General features: G+C 41.8%; 1 protein-coding gene across 2 annotated transcripts in view; it reads right to left on the bottom strand.

Annotated features, from left to right (window-relative positions):
* The window catches only part of vipr2 (vasoactive intestinal peptide receptor 2), a 55,473-nt gene extending 45,216 nt beyond the window's left edge, over nt 1-10,257 (bottom strand). Inside the window, exon 1 of one of the 2 annotated variants that reach the window (XR_009999724.1) lies at nt 9,896-10,232. Coding sequence is in view for 1 of the 2 variants with exons in the window: in XM_062957568.1 (XP_062813638.1) it covers nt 9,896-9,952 (57 nt within the window). In the remaining variant the exon portion in view is untranslated. Of the gene's footprint in view, nt 1-9,895 lie in introns of both variants that reach the window. The other variant, XM_062957568.1, reaches the window with a different exon arrangement.
* Nucleotides 10,258-12,096: the final 1,839 nt, after the last annotated feature.

Below are 12,096 nucleotides of genomic sequence, written 5' to 3'. Positions count from 1 at the left end.
AGGGCCATTGAATCCATGGATGGAGAATCCAAGGTACAGAGGGCCAACTACCATATATACTCAAGTATAAGCCGACCCGAATATAAGCCAAGGCACCTAATTTTACTACAAGAAAACTGGGAAAACATTGACTCCAGTATAAGCCAAGAGGTAAATTTCAGAAAGAAAAACAGATACAGTAGAGTCTCACTTATCCAAGCTAAACGGGCCAGCAGAAGCTTGGATAAGCGACTAACTTGGATAATAAGGAGAGGTTAAGGAAAAGCCTATTAAACATCAAATTAGGTTATGATTTTACAAATTAAGCACCAAAACATCATGTTAGACAACAAATTTGACAGAAAAAGTAGTTCAATACGCAGTAATGTTACGTTGTAATTACTGTATTTACGAATTTAGCACCAAAATATCATGATATATTGAAAACATTGACTACAAAAATGGCTTGGATTATCCAGAGGCTTGGATAAGCGAGGCTTGGATAAGTGAGACTCTACTGTATATAACATCGTAGTTGCAGTGATCTTTAGTTTTTACCCAATTTGCATCACCAGATGTTATTGAATCACAACTCCCATCACTTTTGATTATTCGCCATGCAAGATGGGGTTAATGGGAATTGCAACGCAACAGCACTTGTGGTTCTGATGTTGGGGAAAGGTTAAGGACATTTTAATGTCAGACATCATTACATTCCGAAACCTTGTATCTAAATTCAAACTCCGCAATCCTAACTAAACAGAACAAACTGAAGCCCACTGGAACTCCCATCAGCTCCAGTCATGATGTCTAATGATGAGGAATATAGGAGTTTTAGTCCAGCATCTGGAGGACCACATAAAATGACATGGCAGCCTGGATTTGGCCCGCTGGCCTTGTGTTTGACACATATGTTATTGAGATTACCCTAGTAAGGGCTTTAACATGTTTTACCACTATTGTACATGCCACCAATACAAAAAGGACTCATAAATTGTTTGTTTTTTCGTGCAGGATGTATCCTCAGAACATCAGAAATGGGATCAATGATGATTTTCACTTTATCCTTTCCAGATGTTGCCTGTTTTTAACCTGTTCCTCCACCCACCACATAAGCATTTGGAAAGATGTAACGCCTTATCCGTCTGTCTATACTTTTCCATTTTTACTGGTGACTTTTACTCTCTCACACCTATTTGCCATTAAGAAATCTCATTCTGTCTGAAAAAAAATGCCAGTTCCTTCCACATTTGAAATATTCCCCCTCAACAAGGTTTTACACTATGATCCCATCTTGATCTTACATTTCAATCCTTGTCAAAAATAGAACTACATTATTTTTCTTTTCAACTATTTCTTCCTCCCTCAGCCCTAATCTTCAGTAGAAACAAAGTTTTATTAAAGCTTAAGCTACACATTTATATTGGGCGGGGGATGTTGAACCATTCCTTCATCAGCATTTTTCTGACAGAAATATCCCTCCCTTGTCACCATTTTCAGGAGCAGCAAAAAGTATATAGAAAAATGCTGAGAGGCAGGGAAGTTATTTTCAGGTTTTAGATCCCACGATCCCCAGCCAGCAGAGCCAGGGGATTCTGGACATTTCAACCTCAAAAAGTAATTTTTAAAAAAGATGAAAATGAAACCTCTGCTTTAGTATTGCTGCTCTGAGCAGACTGGTCGACTCTTCCAATCCACTGCTACATTTCATTTTCAAAAGGTATAATCTGGTGATCTAGTGAATGCTCTCCTACATTATTTTGAGTTTGACCACAGTGCCTTGTGTGGTGGCAGGATCACCATATATGCATGTTGTTGTTTTTTATCGTGTCAGAAGCAAATTGAGAATATCCTGCATGCCACTTCTAGTGTGAGAGAATCGGCAGTCTACAGAGGTGTTTCCCATGGGATGACCAGATGTGTTACCATCCTGTGAAAGACTTCTCTCATGTCCCTGCATGGGAAGCTGAGGCTGACAGACAGGAGCTCACCCCGTCTCGTGGATTCAAACTGCTGACCTTTAGATCTTTTAGGTCAGCAGTTCAGCCAGCATAAGAGTTTAACCCATTGCCCCACCGCGGTTTCAAAACATCAGGAATGATTTAGGGATGCATTCCCTTCTGACTGTGCCAGGAACTGCCAGATAGACCAAAGGAAATGAAACATTGTATTATTAAGTAGGAGGAGGAATTGTATTTATTTATTTGTTTATTTATTTAAGAATAGTAACTGATTCAGTTATTGTTTGCTCTGTCGAGAGTTCCTTTCTCGTGCTCACTGTTGCTTTGTGGGAACAAAGTTCCACTAGTGAATTTATTCGGGAGTTTAGTCCAAACTTTAAAAATGATACCCAAGGGGTTAGATTGATTTTGGGCATAGGTTTCAACACCTTGGATGGATGGCTCTTTTCAAGTGCAGACTGAAATCACAAAGAGCTATGGCTAAGCTGAATCTGGGCTAAGGCTTAAGACAGCCACACGGCTGCTACAGCCCAAAACATTTGGAGAGATTGGCTCTGATCTTTCGCCAGCAAGCATAACTGTGGTCAACAAAAGTGTCTTAACAATGAATAGCTGAAGCTGAAGGTCAGATATTTTGCTGCAAGAAGCTTGACCCTTGCTATCAACACCAGTTGCTTGAGATAGATGAACTGCTCCGCCCAATGGTAAGGTTGGTCTTGTTGAGCATGAGCCTTTAGATCAGTGGTTTTCAACCTGTGGGTCCCCAGATGTTTTGGCCAAGAAAAGGAGGAAATATGATGTCCCACTTTCCAAGGCCCTTATTCTTGCATTAGACTTGAGGAAACTGACTGATTTATTTCTGTGATGCTTCCACATGCGTATCAGCCACATAGATTTCTGTCAAACATCTACTTGATATATTGGGGGGAGGTTATGAAATAAATTGTACAAAAACCTTTTTGAAAAAGGAAGGTTGTTGCATGAGACACAATGAAGCAATAGAGATAAGCAAGGAGTTAAAAAAACACACACTTTTTCTGCTTTCAACTTTAGCTTCTCTGCATCGTTAAAAAAGACGAACTAATTCTGTATCTGAAGCAAGTGACTAACAATTACTAACTTTTTGTCCCGACAGTATTTTTAATGCTAGTACTCAGTGGCATCTGGTGACTTCCATTTCAGTAGATGTGAGGAATGCATTCTAGGTTCTTGTCCAAACTTTAAAGGTATCTGTCTAAAGTGCTGAATCCTATTCCTCAATTAGGTCCAGGACCTTAGACAGCTCCTTTAAAGATTACACAATAACCCAGTCCGCAATGGGACCTGAGACATCAAATACTGCCACTAATGGGTCCAAGTATAATTATGAGTTGTTTGAGCTGGACTAAATGTTTTGGAAAATTCTCATAGTGTCCCACTCTCATTATCAACATCAAGGCAGATATCCGTAGCTGTTTCCCTACTGCTTTTTGATAGCTGGCATCAAAACCAAAGTACAGACAGTCCCTGAGTTACGAGTTATGAATTCAAACTACAGTCAGTCCCCAGTTGTTTTTCTGTCTGTGCCTCTGTTCAGAAAATTTCCCCCCACTTTCTGTCCCTGTGAGAATTGGATTTTGAAAAATTTGGCTTGCTGTGGAAATAGGATTGGTGATAGAGCTTCCGTTGAGACACCTTTCCCCCATGATAACCTTTTCAGGAACGAATTTCCCTTCCTAGGGGCAGATTTCTCTCATTTCCTGTTGTCTCACCCCCATTCTGAACTCTGAGTTGTTTGTTAGTCAGACGTTTGTTACTCGGGGACTGCCTTTAGTAGAATGCAATGCTAAAGTTGACCAGCTATCCTTCCATTTGGGACATTTCAGGTTGCTTTTTCTTTTTGGGAAAGTCCAGGTTTACTTAGATAAGAAAACAAAGTTGAAAACTACGTATTTTATTTTATTTTATAACAAAGTTATGCTACCCTGCAAGCCAATGTGGTTTAATTGTTTGAACCTTGGAATACAATTCTGGAGACCAGGATTTGAATCCATTCTCAGTCATGGAAACCCACTGTGTGATCTTGCGTAAGTCACTCTCTCTCAGCCTTACAGGAAAACAAAGGCAAACCCACTCTGAAGAACTCCTGCTAAGAAAGCCTAGTGACAGGGTTGCCATAAGTCCAAAACGAGGTAAAAGCACGCAACACATTTTATGCTACACATAGAGGGAGACCATGTCTGAATTTCCTTTCAATGGAAACCGAGCTTCCCCTGCCACTAGAAAACCATCACAGCAAGGAGTTGATTGGGATAGGATCACGCTCTCTGAAATTCTAGCTTTTCTCTCTCTCATTTCAGGGAATATTACGTATGGAATAGGACTCAATAATTTAACTCTAATATGTAACCTGAAGTGATATAATCTAACCATACGTATTCTGATTCCATGCACAACAAGGGTCTGTTCACATTACACAGTGATAGTACTATGATTCCATTTTAACTCTCATGGCAACATCCTCTGAACTTCTGAGATTTACAGTTTAGAGAAAAGGATTTAGGAAGGGTGTTCACTCAAAAACTGACAGATAGCTTGAAGAAAAATACAGGCACACTCATATTGAGGTTTTCAGCCACAGACAGCCCAAGTGCATTATCAAACTACAAATCCCAGGATTCCATAATATGCAGCCACGTCAGCTGAAGTGCCATCGTAGTGCTTTTTTAATCATGTCAGAAGTAACTTCAGAACATACTACAAGTCACTTCTGGTGTGAGAGAATTGGCCGTTTACAGGGACGCCCGGATGTGTTACCAACCAGCTGGGAGGCTTCTCTCATGTCACTGCAAGCTAGAGCTGACATATGGGAGCTCACCCGTCTCGTAGATTTGAACTGGCAACCTTCAAGTCAGCAACCCAACCTTCAGGTCAGCAGTACAGCCAGCACAAGGGTTTAACCCACTGTGCCACCACAGCTCAGTATCATAGTGCTATAATTATGAGTTTTGAAAAGGCTCTTAAATAAGCTTAATGTTTTTTTTTTGTTTACTTGATTTGAGGAAGCAACTAAACCAATCATACATTCACAGCACCATGAAGAAAACATAAACTTTACATAGCATTGCCTTTCTCTTACTACTGTATATAGTTCAGAATCCTTGATCCAAACCAATGGATATATTTTCTTTTCATATTCATAATTACCGTACATTCGCAAAACAGAAGTTTTGTTCCCAACTAAAAATTGGCATTGAAAGAGTTGGGAGAACACCAGACATTTACCATTTTTAAAACTATTTGATGAGAAATAGAAAAGGTATGTATGATGTGGGGATGTCTGAGATGTCCTGTTGTAAATAATCTTGAGTATGCAACCCATAATATATGTGGTCTGGGGAAAAGCCAACGTGCAAGTATGACTGATGCCGGAGGCATGGCCACAGGGAGCATTTCTTCGGTGGTGACATAAAGTTAATTAATTGGTTCTCTGTTTTGTATTGACCTTCCTCAAACTTTCCAGAAATTAACAGCACTGGGGAAATAGCTTAGATTAATTCTGGGTGATATCATGCATGATTCTACAAGACAAGATTCTACAAAGGGTGCAATAAACTCCTCTTCTTCCTACAATTCCAGTCTATAGAATCTTGGTCAATTCCTTTCCAAGCAACCAAAAGTGGGTCAATTTTTCAGTCAGTCTCCCTACACAGATGACCTTTGTCTCTGTGTGTGTGTGTGTGTGTATCAGGAGCAACTTGAGAAACTGCAAGTCGCTTCTGGTATGAGAGAATTGGCCATCTGCAAGGACGTTGCCCAGGGGACGCCCGGATGTTTTGATGTTTTTACCATCCTTGTGGGAGGCTTCTCTCATGTCCCCGCATGGAGCTGGAGCTGACAGAGGGAGCTCATCCGCACTCTCCTCGGATTGGATTTGAACCAGCAGCCTTCAGGTAAGCAACCCAAACTTCAAGTTACAAGGCTTTAACCCACTGTGCCACTCTTGTCTGTTAAATCATATAGTTATTCCAATTAATCTCCTTCCTTCCCATCCACTCAATTCCCAAATTAATCAAGCAAGATGCCTATTTTTAAAACCATGGTTTAGATTTATAACAAATTAGGCTGTCCTCCTTGGAAAGGTAGCGAAACAGTTAGCTCTCCGGATGGTGTTTGGCTGCAACTCCAACAACATCTGGAGTGTAGCCCCCATGTACTTTAGATTGATGATCATCTAATATCACACGGATGAGGATCCTAAAGATACTTTCAATATAAGATGTTTTTAAAAGTCCTTACTCTATCCATTCCTATATCCTTTCCCTATTTCTTATGTACTGTCCGTCTTTGTTAAATTGTATAATGGCATTGAATGTTTGCCATATATGTACCCTGCAATCCGCTCTGAGTCCCCTCAGGGAGATAGAGTGGAATATAAAGTATATTATTAGGTAAAGGTAAAGTTTTTCCCCTGACGTTAAGCCCAGTTGTGTCCGACTCTGGGGGTTGGTGCTCCTCTCCATTTCTAAGCCAAAGAGCCAGCGTTGTCCGTAGACACTTCCAAGGTCATGTGGCCGGCATGACGGCATGGAACGCCGTTACCTTCCCGCCAGAGCGGTACCTATTGATCTACTCACATTTGTATGTTTTCAAACTGCTAGGTTGGCAGGAGCTGGGGCTCTCAGAGGGCACTCATTCCGCTCCCAGGATTTGAACCTAGGACCTTTTGGTCCGCAAGTTCAGCAGCTCAGTGCTTTAACACACTGTGCCACCAGGGGCCCCCAAGTATATTATTATTATTATTATTATTATTACGCCTTAGCAATAAAAATTATATTTAAAAAGATTGCAATGTTAATTGGTCCTAGCCAACAGAAGTAATGGTCAGGGCTGATGGGAAGCACAGCCCAGCAGTGTCTGGACATAAACTTTAGTTGGCCCTAGGAAGCATAGTCTTTGAGCAAGGACGATTGAAGATACAGTTCACCAATATTTGGAGGTCCCCTCACTCCATCTCTAACTCAAAAGTTTTAATGGATTTGTCCTACGGAAAACCAGAAGCACAAAACAGGCACCCTGCGGGGATAAGCTCACTCAGTGGGAAAACAACATGTAATTAAATCTAAAAAGCCAATGGGATTTTGACCTGCAGCAATAGGAGTCTAGTGTCTAGATCCAGGGAAGTCATGCTACCTTTATATTCTACCTTGGTCAGACCACACTCGGAATACTGTGTCCAATTCTGGGCACTGCAATTGAAGGGAGATGTTGACAAGCTGGAATGTGTCCAGAGTAGGGCGACTAAAATGATCAAGGGTCTGGAGAACAAGCCCTATGAGGAACGGCTTAAAGAGCTGGGCATGTTTAGCCTGCAGAAAAGAGCGCTAAGAGGAGATATGATGAAGACCATGGATAAAGATGTGACAAGAAGTCATAGGGAGGAGGGAGCAGGCTTTTTTCTGCTGCCCTGGACACTATGATGAGCAACAATGGCTTCACACTATAGGAAAGGAGATTCCACCTGAACATGAGGACAAACTTCCTAACTGTGAGCGCTGTTCAGCAGTGGAACTCTCTGCCCCAGAGTGTGGTGGAGGCTCCTTCTTTGGAGGCTTTTAAACAGAGTCTGGATGGCCATCTATCGGGGGTGGTTTGAATGAGATTTTCCTGCTTCTTGGCAGGGGGTTGGACTGGATGGCCCATGGGGTCTCTTTCAACTCTAGGATTATTTGATTCAATGGGTCTTCTCCCTGAGTATGTATGTGTCTTCAAGTCACCTATTGACTTATGATGACCCCATGATTTTCATAGGGTTTTCTTAGGCACATTGGTCTTGCCAGTTCCTTCCTCTGAAGTATACCCTACTTCACCAGGTATTTGTTTGTGGTCTCCCACACAAGTACCAACCAGGGTTGACCCTGCTTAGCTCCCAAGAACAGGCAGGATCTGTCAGCTTTATAAGGATCTACTCTGGTCAAAATAAGATTTAGGTCAAATTGTGTTTCTCTGCTGTTTGAAGACAGGTGAGCAAAATCGAAATAGCAAATCTCGACTGAGGTCAAATATGAAGCTGTAGATATGCGCTAAAATTTCAGTTGTACATTCACACATAAATGTATGAACTTTGTGCCCTCTGCCTGTTGTCATCAACACACACCAGCATCAGACGCTCCATCACTAAAACCCTCGCAACAGGGAAACCCATTCGGGTTTACTCTTGTCTTAGATTTGATGAGGTTTGCTCTCTGTCCCAAAAGGCAATACAAACACTACAAGCTGGCATGGCCTTCAGTGTGTATCTTCAAGTTGCCTATTGCCTTATCCCCATTAATTTCATTGGATTTTCTTAAGCAAGGGAGAGCCAGAGATGATTTTCTCAGTTCCTTCCTCTGAGATATACCATATAGCAGGGTTGTGGTGTGTGTTTTCCGGGCTGTATGGCCATGTTCCAAAGGTATTCCCTCCTGACGTTTCGCCCACATCTATGGCAGTTATCCTCAGAGGTTGTGAGATAGATTGCAAATAAACTAAGCAAGGAAAGTTAATATACCCTGTAGCAACTGATATTCATTGGAAAAGCATACTTAGAAGTAGTCCGAAATATAGCCAACCGCACCTGGTCTACATTGAGTGCCTCCCATCCAAATCCTAACCAGGGCTGACCCTGCTTAGCTTCCAAAATCACACAGGATCTTTGAGGTACACACACACAGAGTCAATCTATCTATCTTTATATCCCAAAGACAAATAATAATATTATTACAGTAGAGTCTCACTTATCCAAGACTCACTTATCCAAGGTTCTGGGTTATCCAAGGCATTTTTGTAGTCAATGTTTTCAATATATCGTGATATTTTGGTGCTAAATTCGTAAATAAATTACAACATAACATTACTGCGTATTGAACTACTTTTTTCTGTCAAATTTGTTGTATAACATGATGTTTTGGTGCTTAATTTGTAAAATCATAACCCAATTTGATATTTAATAGGCTTTTCCTTAATCTCTCCTTATTATCCAAGATATTCACTTATCCAACGTTCTGTCAGCCGTTTATGTTGGATAATTGAGACTCTACTGTAGTCCGAAGTATAGCCAACCACACCTCGTCTATACTGAGTGTCTCCCATCCAAATTCTAACCAGGGCTGACCCTGCTTAGCTTCCAAAATCACACAGGATCTTTGAGGTACACACACACAGAGACTATCTATCTCTATATCCCAAAGATGAATACAGTAGAGTCTCACTTATCCAACAAAAACGGGCCGGCAGAACGTTGGATAATCGAATATGTGGGATAATAAGGTGAGATTAAGAAAAAATTATTTATTTATTTATTTCAATTATTTATACCCCGCCCTTCTCACCCGAGGGGACTCAGGGCGGCTTACAAGTGGCAAAAGCCTATTAAACATCAAAATAGGTTATGATTTTACAAATTAAGCACCAAAACATCATGTTGTACAACAAATCTGACAGAAAAAGTAGTTCAATGCACAGTAATGCTATGTTGTAATTACTATATTTACGAATTTAGCACCAAAATATCACAATGCATTGAAAACATTGACTACAAAAATGGCTTGGATAATCCAGAAGCTTGGATAAGCGAGGCTTGGATCATCAACATAATTAGCACTTTAGCCCAGTTTCCTACAGATTTTATCCATGATTTTATCATGATGTATTGTATGTGTTTTTATAACTTGTTTTATTGTTGTTTGATTTAATTTGTTCTACTGCTTGTTTTTATATTTACGAATGTAGCACCAAAATATCACAATGCATTGAAAACATTGACTACAAAAATGCGTTGGATAATCCAGAACGTTGGATAAGTGAGACTCTACTGTAATAATATTATTATACTATAATAAGATAGATACCCAGGAGAAGACAATTAAAGCAGGGTCAAACTGTATTAACTCAACATTGTAGATGCACTCAAGGAAAGAGGTATTTATTTTACTCACCAGCCCACAAATCCACCAGCAGCAGGTGGAGAAGAAGAGGAGCGAAGAGCTCGGCATCTCCTTCCCACGCGCGACGGGGGCGCAGGGTCCCGTAGGCGTCCTAAACCGCGGCGATCCCGCGGCGGGGACATGCGGACGCTCCACGGATCCCACGCGGGACTCGCTTTGCCGCTCCTCCCTGGGGAAGTTCAGCCTCGGGGCACAGCTTTCTTTCCCTTGGCTGGCGAAGGCTCGCGCGTGTCGGTGCAACCAGCTTCCACTCCCACTCCTCCTCTTCGTCCTCCTCCTCCGGCTTTTACTACTTCTTTGCTGCTGCTCCTCCTCCTCTTTCTTCGCTTTTTTTTCCTTCGTTGCCTCGCCCACCAATCACCATGAGAGGCAGGCTTCTGGGAGTGATGTATGAGGTGAGTGGGATTTTTGGGCGGGAATGGAAGGGGGTTGTTTAGCTTTGAAAGATACATGAATCAATGTCCAGTTATAGTTCTAATTGCCGGCTTGAAACAGTTCTGGGATTCCTGGTGGAGTTATTATGTCTTGCTATAGAGCAGGTCTAGGCAAACTTGAGTCCTCCAGGTGTTTTGGACTTCAACTCCCACCATTCCTCACAGCCTCAGGCCCTTTCCTTTTGCCCCTCAGCCGCTTAAGCGGCTGAGGGGCAAAAGGAAGGGGCCTGAGGCAGTGAGGAATGATGGGAGTTGAAGTCCAAAACACCTGGAGGACTCAAGTTTGCCCGGCCCGTAGAAAGCTCTGCATAGTTAAAGCGACTGAACGGATAAACTGAAGGGACCATAAGCCAGAAAATAATAAACTATTGCCTATCGGTATGTAGCTTTGCCTCTACATATGCCCCTCCCTTCCTCTGAGCTGGTGCCTTTCTCCAGAAAGTTCCAAGACCAAAAGTTAGCTTGAAATCAACAAGTGAGGTCACAGGTATCACTTATGCTAAGTGGGTGTGGAAGGTGAGGAAGACCCTCAGCCATTGGTCTATTTTAGATAAGCAAAGGGTATAAATTCTTTGTTTGCAGCAGCCCTCTGGGGTATGTACGGCTGTCCCGCTGTCTCACAGTGTGGTGAAAATAAACTTTGCTTTTGGCAAAGACTGAGTTTCTCTGCCTGATTTCCCTCCTGAGCCAGGACCCTTTGAAGGTAATTGTCTTACAAAACAACAACAAAGTCTAATGCTGAAACCACTACGCCTACCTGGCTTCTTGTAGTTAACAGGACAGCCATGTGCCCTACTTTACACTGTTTGTGTATATAATAATAATAATAATAATAATAAGAAGAAGAAGAAGAAGAAGAAGAAGAAGAAGAAGAAGAAGTTTATTTATATCCCGCCTCCATCTCCCCCGAAGGGGACTCGGGGCGGCTTACAGCAAAATCGGATACAAAACAATACAAAATAAAATATGAAACATCAGAGAACAAAACCAATAATAATATATACACAGCACATGTTTCTTCAAGTTGCCCATGAACTTCTGGCTACCCCATGAATGTTCTGTAGTTTTGACCATTCCTTCCTGTAAAATAAAACTGATGACACCTAGTATTCATTGCTGCTCTCCCATCCAAGTATTAACCAGAGCAGGCCATGCTTAGCTTCCGTGATCAGACAGGATCTGGTCCTTTAGGGTATTGAGACCCTTCTTTGCACAGAACAAAGAGCAGGAGAGGTTTTGAAGTTGCACATCAATACTCATAGCTTCCCCATCATCATATGATTTTTTAATATGATGTAATATATGGTGGCGAAGTGTGTTACAGCACTGAGCTGCTGAACTTGCAGACCGAAAGGTGCTAGGTTCAAATCCCGGGAGCGGAATGAGCGCCCACTGTTAGCCCCAGCTCCTGCTAACCTAGCAGTTCAAAAACATGCCAATGTGAGTAGATAAATAGGTACCGCTCCGGTGGGAAGGTAACAGCGCTCCATTCAGTCATGCCGGCCACATGACCTTGGAGGTATCTATGGACAACGCTAGCTCTTCGGCTTAGAAATGGAGATGAGCACCAACCCCCAGAGTCAGACATGACTGGACTTAACATCAGGGGAAACCTTTACCCTTAATATACTGCTATTTAAACTGTAGTAAGTCTGATACATCAAAACTAGCACCTGAAAAATGCTAATGTATGCACTCTTGGGATGAATGTGTAATGCGTTCCTGCTTTTTTTGTGCAAACATGATTACATTCCCTTT

This window comes from Anolis carolinensis, chromosome 6 (assembly GCF_035594765.1).
Source record: "Anolis carolinensis isolate JA03-04 chromosome 6, rAnoCar3.1.pri, whole genome shotgun sequence".
NCBI classification, from domain to species: Eukaryota; Metazoa; Chordata; class Lepidosauria; order Squamata; family Dactyloidae; genus Anolis; species Anolis carolinensis.
This window is presented reverse-complemented; position numbering and strand designations above follow the sequence as displayed.